The sequence below is a fragment of the Scomber japonicus genome, chromosome 4 (assembly GCF_027409825.1).
Source record: "Scomber japonicus isolate fScoJap1 chromosome 4, fScoJap1.pri, whole genome shotgun sequence".
In the NCBI taxonomy this organism is placed as follows: Eukaryota; Metazoa; Chordata; class Actinopteri; order Scombriformes; family Scombridae; genus Scomber; species Scomber japonicus.
The window spans coordinates 11260635-11276729 of NC_070581.1; the positions used below are offsets into that span (position 1 = coordinate 11260635).

The 16095-nt window shown below is 39.2% G+C and overlaps 1 protein-coding gene across 1 annotated transcript in view; it reads right to left on the reverse strand.

Annotated features, from left to right (window-relative positions):
- Positions 1 to 11222: 11222 nt before the first annotated feature.
- The window catches only part of soga1 (suppressor of glucose, autophagy associated 1), a 91239-nt gene continuing 86366 nt past the window's right edge, over positions 11223 to 16095 (reverse strand). Inside the window, exons 19-25 of the mRNA XM_053317388.1 lie at positions 14621 to 14685; positions 14360 to 14501; positions 13531 to 14106; positions 12956 to 13223; positions 12618 to 12836; positions 11516 to 11940; positions 11223 to 11369 (exon numbers count right to left, since the gene is read on the reverse strand). Coding sequence (XP_053173363.1) covers positions 11223 to 11369; positions 11516 to 11940; positions 12618 to 12836; positions 12956 to 13223; positions 13531 to 14106; positions 14360 to 14501; positions 14621 to 14685 — 1842 coding nt within the window. The remainder of the gene's footprint in view (positions 11370 to 11515; positions 11941 to 12617; positions 12837 to 12955; positions 13224 to 13530; positions 14107 to 14359; positions 14502 to 14620; positions 14686 to 16095) is intronic.

Below are 16095 nucleotides of genomic sequence, written 5' to 3' on the forward strand. Positions count from 1 at the left end.
AAGTCTGGGCTTCTCGACTTAGGCTGCTGCCCCCGTGACCCGACCCCGGATAAAGCGGAAGAAGACGGTACGGTACGGTACGGTACGGTACAGTATTCTAATACAAGGTGTTCAACTGAAGTTCACATCTGGGTCTGTGTTTCTACTTTCTGACAATTACACAGCACAGCATTTACCTCCATGAACCAAGACACTGGTCCACTAGTCAGCTACCTAATCAAAGCTTACTTATGGTCCTCAATCATTACAGGCAGGTTAGCAGGCTTACATTTAACAGGTATTGAAATACAAGAGAAACAGGAGAAAAACAGACATTATGGCACTCAGAAAGCCAATCAGAGGAGTTTTCAACCCAAAATTGACAATTGCCAGCTAAAAATGACCCATGTCAAACAATCACTAATCAAGGACCTGTAGCAATAGTTTTTTCCTCTATTGCTGCATATCCATGGTAGCTTAATCTGTCTTTGTCATGAGGTCAGATGTTTGTGTTTTTATTTTAGTTAATAGTGAAAGTGAATGTTTTGTGAGGGGAAAGTAACTCCCTTCCTCTTGGTCTAGACTTCTTTGCAAATGTAACTGAATTTGTGACAGGGACAGTGTGTGTGTGTGTGTGTGTGTGTGTGTGTTTGTGTGTGTGTGTGTGTATATATTTAGTCTTAAGTGAAGAGCTTACGTTTCCCTGTTTTAATTACTGGAGCCTCATTGACTGTATCCTGTGTTTGTACCTGTGTTCCTGTTTGCGTGTGTGTGTGTATTTGTGTGTGAGGCTTTTTCACTTCACATTTGTGTACCTCAAAAGGCCAATCTCTCTCTCTCTCTCTCTCTCTCTCTCTCACACACACACACACACACACACACACACACACACACACACACACACACACACACACACATACAAACACACATTCAATTTAATAGCTTGAAATTACTGAAGACTTCTTGTTTTGTATCCTTGTCATCAGTAGAAGTACAAAAAATGTACAAAGTACAAAGAATTAATACAGAAGGCAAGAATCTTTTGAACTGGAATGTACAGAAAACTCCAGTTCAGTTCACTGTTGTCCCAAGCATATTTGGTGGAGAGGTTTTGATCTGAAATCAAGATTTAATTGCACACAGAGTTGCAGCTTTAAGTGTTGTCTCACTGTTTTGCTATTGACTAATTGCAATGCTAGCCATCTGGTAATTGAAGTTAATTCTGTCCTTTCACTCTGCAAATTGTACAGTATGCAAAGTTGGATATCAGCAATGTTAATGTGTTGTTATCTTTTAAAAAAGTGAAGAAAATGCAGGGTACTGTAGTTTCTTGCAAACATTGCCCAAACAGGAGTAAATACTACTTTTGTCAGGGACTGTTTTCAATTTAGGATGAATGCACACTTGATAATTGGCAGCTGTGGTGATGTTAAATGTGGGGCTGATTTTAAATAAAAAACATAAATAAAAATACATACCATAAAGAAACATGTCCCCTAGTAAGGTGACCTCATCACAGAAACTCAAACCTCTCTGAAATATATTTAAAAAAAGGATCATGCTCACTCCTCTGATAGATGCCTCTTTCTTTAATCATTGATCTTGCTCCTTCATCTCAACCACCAACCCATTCCCATGGATGGAGGAGAATACGATTAGGTCTTAAGTGGCTGCTTTGAGATAAGCTTCCATTAATTAAAATTAAAATAACTTAATTTATCCAAGTTTAGACTGTGCACACACACACACACACACACACACACACACACACACACACACACACACACACACACGAGTGCCACTTTTTTGTTACTAATATTAAATCTAGGTAGTATTTCATTGAAACTATCAGGCCTTTTGATCCTTAAACACAATGCATGTGTCCCTGTTGCCTTTGTGGTTCATTGTTGGTGAACGTGTAATGAGATCTATATCTTTAACCTCAGTACCTCCTGACTCTCCTCCTGTCTAACGCTCACAGACTTCTGTTAAATCCACTTATTACTTTGCCTGAAACTTGTCTGTGGGATTTAAATCCATTAATCCTGCTCTTATCACTTCTGATAAGGGCACAGTTAGGCTTTAAGGCAGAAACATAGAAAAGACAGAACAAGTAAAAGTTTAGTGTATGTTTGCAGCATGTTCTTTGGACCAAGAATATCCAGCTCCAGTAATCCTATATCCTGAGCTGGCTGAATGAACAGTGAATCACACAGCCCTGGAGTCAAATTTACACCTTTGACTCCTGCAGTTGGATTTGAGCTCAATTAAATTGCCTGCTAAAGAAAATCCATGGAATTAACTACAGCAGGAAATTGAGGAAGTAAATTTATACTTGTTGAAATATTTATGTGCTCTGATTGAGTTGTTTCTTCAGTTTGATGAGTAGACAGTGATTTTAGAATTGGAAATTTGTTTAAGGAAAATCTGTGTTTGTTAGATCAACCTTCACATGTAAGTACTCAATAAATATACCAAAAAGCCAATTCACGACATCAATTCATTAAAAAATAATAATCTTTAAAAACAAAACACTTGCATACAGCAGACAGCCAGTGAGCCTGAAAAAACAACAGTGCATTCTGCATTTTGCAGTTGCTTCTAAGCCATTTGGACAAACTTTAATATTGAAAAATAAGAAAGTAACAAGACAAATACATATTTTAACATTCTCCCAATTTAATGAATTATTTATGTAGGTCCAGGTCTAAAGATAAAAATGTTATAAAATTGCCAATCAAAATAATTAAAACATCTCAAAAAATAATTTGTATGTAATCTAATCCTAAACAAATTAAGTTTAGGAGACAGTCTTAAAATGAACAATGCAGTCACAAAAATGCTCAAACTAGCCAGCACTACCAGTCCTTCGCTAATGTCTTAGTTCAGTCAAAACAGGAAGTGGTTCTTTTGTTTTCAAATGTTGCTATGGTGAGGTCCCTTCCTGTATGTACTGTTCATCAAAACCGCCGGCATCCTTCTCCAGCTCGTAGCTCTCATAAATAGGACATGCTGATGTGGAAGGAAAGAAGAAGAATAAATGCAAGACTGAGAAATGATAGCAAATAGTAACACAAATTATGACAGCAGATGGGAAAGGAACAATAGCAAAGAAAGATGAGAAAGAAACAGAAGAAATGTCAAGTATTACAAGTGAGGGAACACAGGAACCACTTTGATGAAGTGAGATACTTAAAACTTAATGAGAAATTCAGATGTTGAGGGAAGTGGAAACAAAGGGGATTTAAAGTGTGTCCCTCTAAAGTGTCCCATTCCATCTGAATCAACATATATAACCCCATGTGAGACTGCAATATAAGACTTTGTTCAACACTACTTAAGCAATATGCCAAAGGCGCTGTTACTACATGAGACCACAGAGCTGGTGCAGCTGCGGTGCCAACACAGAGGCCTCTAACAAAGAAATGCATGTTTGGCCAGGAGCAGGAACAAGCACATACTCCAGCATGAGCACCATGCTAGTTACAATTATTCTAACCTTGCAATTAACTGGAGGGAGGGCCATTTTTGTTTTGCTGTGCAAAATCTGCCCTGATCATTATGGAGAAATCATTATGGATTATTGGATTATTTTCTGATGATCCTTAAAACTCATGGTCAAATTACTACACTACATTGAACTTATTAAACCTTATGATGAGCGGTCTGCTGTAGGATTTTACCTCTAATTGAATCTGTCGTTTTTCATTTACTCTTGCCTCTCTTGCCTCTCTTGAAGAGTAAAGTGAAATTTGAGAATATGCAAGGAAGAGAGTCTCTTCCTTGCATATTCTCAAATTTCACTTTCTGACTTGTTTCTTTACTGCTTACCTACTAAAAATATGCTGGTGTTATTGCCACGTGGAGCCATATGTGGATTCAAGAGAAACAAAAGGATAAAATTAACACTGCTTCACAAATACTGAGCAGTGTTGGCTGCTTTACAGGAAACTGAGAGTTAACTGCAACCTCATTACTTTTTCTATATAATTCTAGCTTCTAGTTTTCCAAATACTGAGCCTCAACAAAACACCATCTGTCCACTCCACCTATTGGCTAAGCACACTTCTTAAGCTCTCCTGTATTCCCAGAGATAATAAGCACTTTGGCAACAGAGGAAGTTTAATAACATCATTGTATTCCCATCTGTTTGTTCAGATGCATATCAGCATTATCATTTCTGGGCAGTTATGGCTGAGGCAGAAAATCAAGATGACTGTGGACGAGTCTAAATGTCTGAACATATACAATATGGAGTGTTTTGTAAAAAAAAAAAAAGAAAAAAAAGACGTTTTAAGAATCTAAAAAGTTTATGAGCATTTTAAGTGTTGACCTAATATACTGAACTCAGCTGCCGTTGATAATAACCTTCTTAAAAAGTGGCACCTACAAGTGTTGTAATGTTATGTGGTATTCCAATTGGTAGGATTGTAGATTGCAGAGGTGGGTTGTGAAAAAATGGTCATAAATTTCTCATAGTATCAATTTTGCATCTCACAGTATGATCTAGGACAATGGATAATCAAAATGTTCACCAAGCTTCTCTCCTGATCCTCAACTTTTATCTGGAATAGCCCAAAATTGCATCCTAATCTCTTTTCAGGAGGAGATTTTGGTGGTTGATTGGATGTATTTAGTCATTACCAAACCTTAAACAAGTTTTAGTTGTCTAAACTTAACTAAATCTTAGTGGTGGCAGATTAGAAAAAGGAAAGGAAAAGAAGAGTGTCACATGACAAGAAAGGAAACAGTGTGAAATTCCAACAAACATTTATTTGTGAATTCTATGACAAACAGGAGGCAGTTATAATATCTTGTTTTACAAGCTACATTGGTCTGAAAAACAAAAATCCCCACCCCCTTTAGAAATCCACTTTGATCAAATTGTCCCATGTTACTCTTTAAACCTTTGCAGCCATTTTCTGTTTTTCATCAGCTTCAAAATGCACCTATGTACACAAGAAATGCTCAAGTGTGGTCTATAAAGGGAGAGAGCTACATACTTCCACAGCGACCTGGTTCAGATCAGCTGTTGACATTCAGCTTTTCTCACATAAATAACAGGACAGAAAGAGTACAAACCTCTCTTCTTTTCAAGCTGCAATACAAGAGGACACATTTCCTTACCATGTACTCATTTTATTTGACTTTCATTGCATTCTCCTTTTATTCAAGAATCAAGCGTTTTAAAAAAAGACAAGAGTAGGTTATATAAAGCGAATATACAGGCAGTGTCTAGATCATAGTTTAGCTAACATTATGAACAGCTAGGAATTAATGTACATATTGCCAGGGTGTAGTAATCATATGAATGGCATGAAAACATGTAAATAGTTCAAAAGACTAAACAGATTTATGTTGCTTTCCTGACAGACACACAGGGAAAAAATGAGACTCATGGTTTGTGCCATGCGACCTGTAAGAACTCATCAGCTATTGGCTGGTGATGCTGTGTGACCTGTAAAACTGTTTTGTCATTGGCTGCAATGCCTAGCACTTATAACCTGAGGGGGTGGAGCAAACATAACACCTGACTGGCAGGTGTAAAGGCTGGAGAGGCTGACCAATGACCTCAGAGTTGGAGAACTGTTCGTCTTACTTATGCTAATGGCATCATTGCAGGTTTTTACTATAAATGCGAGAAAAAATGTCCAGGTTGCATTCAGTATCAGCAGGAGGTGTGAGATGTTTTTTCCAGCTCCAATATGTCCTAACTAGTGTTTGGCTTGTCTTGAATACGTCATAGGAATAACAGAGGCACTATAAATATATATGCGCATAACTCAGTTACCACTTTACACACAACATGTGCTAGAATCTTCATATTGTGTCGTGTAAAATACTTAAACTTTATTCTATCAGCAGAAAGCATAGGATAGCGGAGGGTAGTTATAAAACAAACCAAAACAAAATTGAATCTTGGTCCAAATTCTTCCATTTCCAGATAAATAGAAAAGCAAAACCAATTTGTAAGGCATACTGTACTCTTGTCACCTTGACATTGAGATCCCTTATTGGCTTGCAACACATTTGTCCATCACAATGTATATAATGGAGCAACCAGAAGATTGCTGTAAACACAGACAGACATCTAATCTTAATTCCAAGTGTAGTTAATCTGGAGTTAGCGTCATCATACAGTATGCACTCAGCTGTAGCCAAATATTTGCAAAAAACAAAAGGCTTCATTGAACCAAGACATCTTTGTAGAGGAAAGGCACTAAAGTGACCTTTTCACTGACGACCAGACAACAAGACTAAAGCTCTGGTATGCATGCATCAGATATGTTCAGATGGTTGACGCACAATTATGATACAGATATTTTTGTAGTATGTTCTACTGTAGGTTTTTTGTGATATATTTTAGACTGTATCACTCATGTAAAGAGGTAGAACAGAATCTGGTCTCGCAATCAAGTATTTTTGTTTTATGTCTGTGAGTGGGACAACATTAGGAACATTTGAAAAGACCTCCATTAAAATCACAACGTCATAATTCTTGTACTGATTGTGAATTATTGAAATGACTTTTTTAAAAGATGAAGAATTCAATGCCAAATTCTCTATGATATTTTAGTTTATCCTGAAAAATTAGTTTCAGGTTTGTGCTTGTATTTTGTAGGTTTTGCAATTTGGAGATTGAATCTAAGATTGATGGCTTATCACAACAGATTCCGTAGTTTTGCAGTCTAGTCAAAAAGCAGAAAACTATTATAAGGGTATGACAAAGGTTTCTTTGTGGTTCATCCTGGTGTGTGGTGAGAGAGAAGGTAGAACGACTGAGTCATTAGACTGTGGTCACAGCAGACAGGACTGCTGCCAGTCTGCAGTCAGCTCTGGCTGTTTCACTCTGTATGGTATATCACATTCTCATTTTTGGCACACATGGCAGCCATCATGGACTTGTTCAGCTTATGGGCCACACTGAACACAAAAATTAAATGTGTGTCTGTGTCAGTAAAGCAGAAGATATCATTAATTAAGTCGTTTTTGAGTGAAGATGATAAGATGTTGGCTTGCTATCACTGTCTTGTTAACATGGAGAATGAACTATAATCGCATTGTGGCTATTATTGGTCTAAAGTGTCATTACCTTTGATGATTCTTTAACCACTTGGCTGTGACACCGGATGCCTGTAGTGAAGTGTTTGGCTAATTTTACAAAGTTGACGTTGATTCTATCAAGTTCATTGTTGGCATACGAAAGTTAAAAGATTGGACATGGTCATTGATGTTTATCTGAACTGAGTTTTGATGAAATTAAATGAATACTTCTCCAAAAATGTTGTATATGTAAATATGTAGCTGTGTGTGCAATGAATGCAAACAGTTTATAGTATTTACTCAGATTTTTTCGCCAATATATACAGTACTGGTTTGCAAACTTTTGACTGGTACTGTTGGAAATATACCCAGCATACGTATAAAAAGGGAAGGGGTGGATGATGTTCCAAGAGTGGCTTGAGAAATGTGCATAGACATTTAACTTTTCATTGTGAGACTGCTTGTTAATGGTGTGAATCAAAGCTGAATACAGCTGCTATCCTCTATGAAGAAACACAATACATACTTTTCAGAGCCACCTTTGTCTGTGGTGACTGTTTGACACTTTTGAAAGATTTTTATTTCTTAAATGTATTGTTCTATTTTTCCAATTATGGAAGTTCAGTGTAGCTGCTTTGTGTACCTTGGCTAGTTAGCAAGTTTAAACTAAAGACAGTTCACTGTGTCCTGGTGTTTTACTGTGCATTTATGTTTCTGTAATTTCTACCAACAGCACCAGAATGATCTGTTTTAGGCGTTTCCCCTTTTCAACTGTAATTAAATACATAATTAGTACTTGCTTCAAGTTGAGACATAACTACAAAGCTTTAAAATATCAAGGAATGTAGAGAGGAAAAGTATGTGTGGAAACTTGGAAGCATATTAATGATGTCATATGATTTCACTGGTTTTTAACCAGATCTCTTGGCTAAAACTACCTGTTGTATAATTATGGTCAAAAATGAAACAGCCTATTTCTGTGGCAATCAGGTCAGTTGCTTTTGAAGCAGAGACTGGTTTCAGACGGTTGGTTCTCAACCAGCAGCGAGGGCCGGAGTGGAGACAGACAGCAGCATTTTAGACTGTGGGTTTACTTTAAAGTATTATTTAAATACATGCACTGTTACTGTAATGCCCTATTTTAAACTGCTGAGTCATTAAATGGTGTGCAGAGATGGAGAAATGCTCTCAGACTGCTGCTCAAACACAAACAGTGGATGGATAGGTGGGTTATTAGACAGCAGCCAGCCTACAGCAGATTTTACCCTAAGTAGCACCATGATAACTAAATATAATAGTAGAAAGAACCAGCTAATATATCAGAGAAAAACATCCATATAAAATAAACAAAACTAAACAAAAATAATTTACTTTCCAGAAAATAACCCTTGGTATAAAAAAACTGAATATATAGTACATATACTATTTCCTACTATACCTGTAAACCATTTTGTTCTTCTTCCACTGTGGTACAGTACTTTACTGTAGCTTCAGTACAGCCTGATCTCAATAATGTGCATAAAAACAATCTTACCTATTAAAAAAAGGCCTGCTGGGTTTGTTTTGTGTGTTTTTATATGGAGTCCAGTTTTGGTGTGAGCTGACTAATAGGCGATTTGACAGGCACTTTGAATATCAGTTGATTGATTAGAAAGAAAATGACATGGTAAACGAATAAGAGAAATAAAAATGGAATGAAAACCCTTACAAATATATTTCTTTTCAATTTACAGTAATGTTTTTATGTTTTCAATTCACTACTAAGACTCTCAGCAGTATTTGTGTCAGTCCCCAAGTGATGATATTTATCAGTCTTTAACTGTCTTTATCTTTATTTAACATTCTATATCACTGTCTGCCACTTTAGGTCAAAAATGATGGACATTTTTTATTTGGTATAATTACTTGACTACTTGGAGTTTTCAAAATATCGCATAAGCAGGATAAAAATATTTCAGAATTGATTTCTTAAAATATGTGAAATCTTTCAGTGCTTCTACTTCTCTGACTGTGGCTGGACAGTCATAGCTCTTAGCTTTTTTGATCCAAGATTTTGTAATAATGCTACATTTTCAAAATGTGTGTAGGGTTTGTACAGTAACTAAAAAACAAAGACAGCTGTGAGTGACAGTACAAGGAGAAACAGAAGAGTATTTAAAACGATCTCTTCACTAGACTGAGGAATGCTGCACTGGTACACCAGAATGCAGAGGATTATACAACTGAAAGCACATACAGTACAAACACACATACACATCTGGGAAGGGCCCTCAAACATGCTCTGAAATCAAAGGAATGCATCGATGGAAATTTCTTGGATAAAGACTGGAGCTGATGGACGTTACTGGTGAACGGTGCAGTTTTCTCCAAAGAAAATAGTGTTTGCTTTTTGAGTTGGCTGTAGACAAACTGTGTTTTAGCATGCTGAGGATAGGGATGCACTGATAAAGCTGATGGGCATCAGGTCAATACCGTGTTTTGATAAGTCATCATTATCAAAATATTTCCTATTTTGGTTAATCAGATTCCAAAAAGCCCCACGTGACTTGAAAAGTCATTGATTTTCTGTACTTTTTCTACAGAAAGGACATAAATGCAATTCATTTAATGTGTTGGTTTGGGTTTTTGTCACATTACCCCAAAGTAGTTATTATCTGTGCAGCTCTATCTAATGGCTTATGAAATCTGCAGATGGGCTTTTGCAATCAATCAGAAATGGTCCCCAATCAGTGTAAGCAACAGAAATGTTTCAGGACAGTGTGCTGTAGGTCTGTACACCACATGTCCTCATCAGATCATCAACCCAGTTTGAGGATGCATTTTGACATCAGTGAATCAGTGACATATCAAAAGAAAAATGGAACAGGCACTTTTTACCTGTTGTAATATTCAATAAAAAATCCCAATCAGACTCTGAAGCATAACAAGTAGTTTTTCATCCGTCTACAAGGTTTAAGTTAAGACATGGCCACAAAGCCACAAAATGTCCCCATATTTGTAGTGAAAGTCCTTCTGGGAACACAGTGGACTGCTTACAACCAAACAAGCTTGTTACGGTTTGCTACTAGACAACAATGCCAAGAGCAAACAATGGTAGAAGTTCCACTCTGTGAAAACTGACAAGTCCAAACATCCATCAATGGAGTCCAAGTCTGGTCATACTGGACTACGTAATCCAACAGTCTTCGAGTTCTTTCTTCTGTTATCTAATAGAAGACACATCCAAAACGAGTCTGCGACTGAAGCAGATGTGTCATCAAGATGTGGAGACACATGCTGGAATGTTATTGTGCTAATCAGTCAAACGAGCATTTCCCAGCACTGCATGTGTGTAAAAGACAAGGTTCGGTGGAATCATTTTGAGAAATCGTCTCTGGAGATATCAAAGTTTTCCACCAGATTACGTTTCTGAGTTGCTAGCAGGACATAGACGATCTTTCCAACTGTGATGGTTGTCTCCTCTCTGGTTTCATAGCTCCCAGATTAACATGCACTTTCAATGCATATTCAAACTGGGACTGCATCCTTTCTTTCTCTCTGCTTATCTGTAAAGTCAACATTACTGCTGGTCCCACTGCATGGTGGCAAGATGGCATCATTAAGTTGGATTTTACAGTCAAAACTGACCATTTGTAGTACCTGTTACTGTTTTAATGAGAGAGGGGGGTTTAGTAGGTCCAGTCCTGACATCATAATTTTATTTGTTATACTGTCTTTAGTTCGTAGATGTATTCTTGTTTAGTTAAGTATGTAAGACTATGTGTGTATGTGTGTGTGTGTGTGTGTGTGTGTGTGTGTGTGTGTGTTTTCTGCCCTGCTGGTAGGTTTTGTGATGGTTGGGTCTGTTGCTTGGTTGGAGTGTCAGTCATTGTGTCCTTGGCATCCAAATGGTACAGTCCATGACCAGTGTGATATTGCCCAGATTGTGTGTGTTTTTGTGTGTGTGTTTTATGAATGAATGTGTGTATGTGGCAGTGGGTTTGTGGGGCAGTCTGTGCAGCAGTGTGTGTGTTATGTTTGGCAGTGCGCCTGTGTGGCAGGGTGTAGGTGTGTATGTACATTTGGAGATGTGAGAAAGTGTGTTGTCAATGGCAGTGGTGTGCAGTGTTTGTGAACAATCAGTATTGCTTTGTGCGTGTGTGTGTGTGTGTGTGTGTAAGTGTGTGTTGCATGTGGCAGTAGAAGTGATGTGGCAGCCATCACTCGATGCACACTTCTCCCTTCTCCTCGGATGCCGCCGGAGACTCTTGTGGTCGGTGTTTGCACTGGCTGAGTGAATGGCGAGTGACCGCTCTTGATGGCCGGGCGAGGCAGGAGGACTGAGCAGCACAGTCACAGGGTGCATCCTGGGAAAGAGAATGACATGTTATCTACCTAAACATGAAGGTATGAATAGCAATAGCAATAGTGTAAAATAAATGGACTAAATCAAGCAAAATCATTGTGATGGTCCTTTAAGTTTAAAACAGCAATACATTTCCAAAGTCCTCACCTCCGTTCCAGATCCTGCAGCACCGGTGTTGCTCGTTGTTTCCTTCCCTCCTCCCATGATACTGACCATCTCCTCGCCGGCTGTCTGTCTCATAAACCTCTTATTAACAATTCTGGTCACATTGTCGTTGCTTCCACTCAATCCAGTCAGGGCTCCAAGCCCTCCAACCCCAGCTGGCACACACTCTGGCTTGGGCTCATCCACGCTGTTGTAACCCACACCCACAACTCCGGGGAGGTCTCTTTGCACCCTCTCTCCAGGCAAGGTGACACCTGCCTGGCCACGGCTGCTGCAGACATTCTTGAAGAACTCTTGGACCAGGCCTCCATAACGCTGGGGGCCAGGGTCGGACGTGCAGATTGCCCCGGCAGAGGGTTTTCCTGCGGCAGGAGGGTGCCGTGCTGGACTGGCAACTTGGCTGGCTCCTAATGATGAATCAAGACTTGTGTCATAATGATTTCCATAAGCTATTAATGACAGAATTACCTAAGAATAACTGGGCTTTGGTTGTTAGATAATACTTTTAGCCAGAACTCTAAAATGAAAAAGACAAAAATCCTAGAGACCTACAGTAAGTAATGTAAGCTTAATGTAACAGTAAATATACTTGATTCTTTGTTTGGAGTATTAATTGAAAACATCCATTTCTATTTGATCTGCTCAGTAAAAGTTTCATAATCCATTAAAATGCAAAACATCTGCTGTTTCCACTGTCTTATAAGTGAGGATTTGCTCTGCTTTATAATATAATGTAAAATTAATGTATTTGGCTAAGTTTGGTTTGTTGTTTCAAAATCAGAAATTTGTAGAGTGAATGACTGATTGAGTGACTGTTCAACAATTTACTGATAATGACATTCCTTCTCCATTTAAAACCTGCAAGTGACACATCTTTTTTTTCAGAGGCTTTCCAACTGGAAAACCATAACAGTTTGGGGAAAACACTGGATACTAGATATCTATTGGGCATAGCTAAAAATGCAGAGATGTTAATAATAACATTACCAATTGTTGTCCCAGTGATTCAGCACGCACAATGCCATGACTTTATATGTCAGAATATCATACAAGTAAAAAGGAGTTTCAAATTCAGTGGACTTACCTCCATCACCCCTCCAGAGTGACTCAGTGCTTCCAGCGTGTTCCACCACGCTGAAGAGGCTGGAGAGGCCATCATTGAGGCCATTCAGGACAGGGCTGTCCCTGGTGGTGGTGGAGCGAGCCCAGGCTGAGCCTCCACCTCCACTAATGGGTCTCTGCTGGAGGCTCCACAGGCTGCGGTCCCTAGAGGAGGAAGTCGCATCCAATCTGGAGGTGGAGCCTACAGGAAGAACAGTTGTATTCTCTCAAAAAATCTACATTGAAAACTGATGATGCTGACTTTAAAGTCACAGATAACTATTAGAAAATCAAGAATGAGAATGAAAAAGATCTAAGTACCAGAGGACACTCTGCGTTGTAGTTTTGGTGATCCATATTTTGGTGAACAGCATGGCCTATCGATGCGGCCGTGAACTTTGTCCAGTGACGTTGATATCTGCCGAGTTCGGGCTGATGCTAACGAAGAGGTGGTTGTTGATGAAGGACGGGGAGACCAGGCTTTAGATTGTAAACCTGACCCCCTGCTACTGGGAAGGTTGTCAGTTTGAAGCCCAATGCTGACGTACTGGGTAGCGGTCTGCGTGGACCTGGTGGACATGCCGACAACCTGGATAGAAGAAATGGATGTGATGGATAAGAGAAGAGAGAAGGATGGAGAATGTTTAGTGCATTCAAAGGAGAAAATGCTGTGACGGGTAATTCTGAATATTCTGCTTTCCCTGAAACCTACACCACACAACTTCATGTGTTAGTACACTGCAAAATTATCACACCAAGTTTGTTTATAACTGAGTCATAAGAGTATAATTTGGGTCACCTTGTAAGTAAGTAGTGCTATATTTGTTATTTTTGTTTGTGAAAATCAAACTTGGACTGCAAAATCATAACAAACTTCATTTTTAAAAGTCTGCTACCTGACTTCCGGATTCTTTGCTAGATTTTCTCTCCAGAGAGGAGGAGCGTATGGCCTGGCGGACGCAGTTGGTCATCTCCTTCATGTCATCACTCAAGTTTGCTGAAATCTCTCCGATCTCCAGGCCGTGGAATGCTGACGAAGATGTCATCCCATCAACCACGCTGTTGGCCGATCCACTGACGCCGTTGTTGACACTGGGGATTGAGCTGGTGAAACAGCCACTTCTACTCTCCAGCAGCTCCCTGTGCTGCTTGGACAGTGAGCTCAGCCACTGCTCATACGAAGATGAAAAGGAGGGTGAAGGTTGCTGAACCTCCAGGGTTTCTACTGCTGCCACGCCTGTGTCTGATCCACTCCCGTTCAGAACCTGCTGTGGTTCTTTGGCCTCCTGGTTCCTTCTACGGTGCTCCATACGCCGTACAGCAGGAGGACTGTAGTAGATCCGAATGCCAGTGCGGTCAGGAGCAGTGTAGCTCCTCTGGACAGACTCCAGATTCAACTCTGACCCTACTAAGCTGCTGCAGGAGCCACTGGGGCCGTCCCAAGTTTTACATGTATCCCAAACCTCTGGGGTCTGAGATAAGAACAAGAGAAACAGTATAAAAATTAAAATCAGTTCACATTTTACAATTCTTAACTATGACAAAAAGCAATTGTGAGGGTAAAAAATCAGAAACTCTGATAATTTAAGATAGAATTTACATTCATATCATTATTATAAAGGAATAAATCCAGCATTGATCCAACTAGTTTATTTTAAAGATGTCTGATATAATATATAATAATATAATGCACATTTAAAACCAGTAAATCTACAAAATCATAACCTCATTAGTCAGGTAGGTCCAGTTCTTCCTGGTGAGGTCACCCAGCTCTGGGTGACTCAAAAGTGGTGGGACTGAAAACTTCTCTTTGCGGTTGGCTGCTCCGTTGACCTCTGGGCCATCCAGGTCTGATGTGGATTTGGTCCTTTTTATAAAAAGAGCAATGAGTTGATGAGAAAAGAGCAAAGAAGTCTTGCTCTGCTGTTAAGATGAAACCTTTACACTAATTTATCAAGCCTTTTGATAATGTTTTTAAATTGTTACCTTGGTGACCCTGTTCCATTAGCAACGACCAAGTCTGCAGAGGACTCAGCACCTGATGACTTTGACTGTGAGAACAAAAAAAAGACACAGGTTCAGCAAAAAAGAAATGACTGAATCTACTTTTTACATCTTATCAGCACCTGGCCTGCATCATCTGTACAAATTGCTCTTGTAGCAGTCTTCATTTCTAACAGCATGGGAAACATGTGCAGTATACATATTACTTTCTTTGTCATCATCCTCTTCCTCTAGAGCTCTCCTGCGTGTGGAAACTCTGAGACACACACGCACACATGCACGCACACAGAAATGATGATGCTGTGTCAGTGTGTTTCACACACTCTGAAGCCATTTCCCCTCAGAGGAAAGGGACATCTACAGATAATGTGCTTAGGTGTGCAGATACACTGATGGACTTTAAATTTCACCCGAAACTCAGCGTGCTTTAGACCAGGCTGCCTGGATGTGTGTACTGACAGAAAGCTAACCTGTACAAAGTAATCTGATCTAGATACATTTTTAAAAATGCTACTTTAACTTTTAATTCTGTAGACAAGAAAAACCTAGAGTAACCACATCATTCTCATGTAATATCTCACACACATCAACTTGATAATTATAGGACATAACAACAACAAAAAGACTGAATCTTCCATTTCTTGTTGTATTTTTGGTCAAATTCCCTTTTCTCCATCTTGAAAAAGTTATTACAACCAATTACAAATTCACACAATTAACATATTAACACTCCTGTCCCTTTCCATCAACATTTTTTCTCCTCAACTTTTGAAAGATCCCTACCTATCTTGTGCTATATATGCTATTCTAACATACTATGTCAACTGGAAATACTTCAAACATTAAAATAATCCCCATGAATGTATTTATAGGTGAACATCAGTTTTGTAACTCTTAAGAGATTTCACTCCAATCAAGACAAAAAAAAAGAAGCTACCCTTACACTAACTGGCCTGATGGGGGCATTATAGTTAAATATCAGAAGTCTGAAGAGGAAGGAATGAGCAGAGTGAATTGCAGATAAGAGTTGTGGGTGACAGAGCATAATACAGACAGACACACAGAGAGAGTAGAGTATGTTAAAGTATGACAAGCTTCGGCCTCCTGCCAAGTTTCCAACGCAGGAGTAAGGCAGACAGAGAGGAGGAAGGAAGAGGAGGGAATCATTGGAAAGGAAAGACGAAAAAAAGGAGGACAAAGACGGTCTCAGACTGAAAATCTCACAGGCAGAAGGTACAGCAGGCAGAGGAGGCGTTGGCAGAACACTGACCTACCAACTGTGTGTCTGGTTCTTTATTTCTGTGTGTTTGTGTTTGTGGGAAAAAACCTAAATAATGACCACTTTAAACACTGATGCAATCCTGCTGCTTCCTTCCCTGACATGTTGCAGCAGCTTGGCAGTGACTGTGCTGGTGGATAATCAGCAGGTCTGACTGACCGTTTTTTCCCGGTGAGCT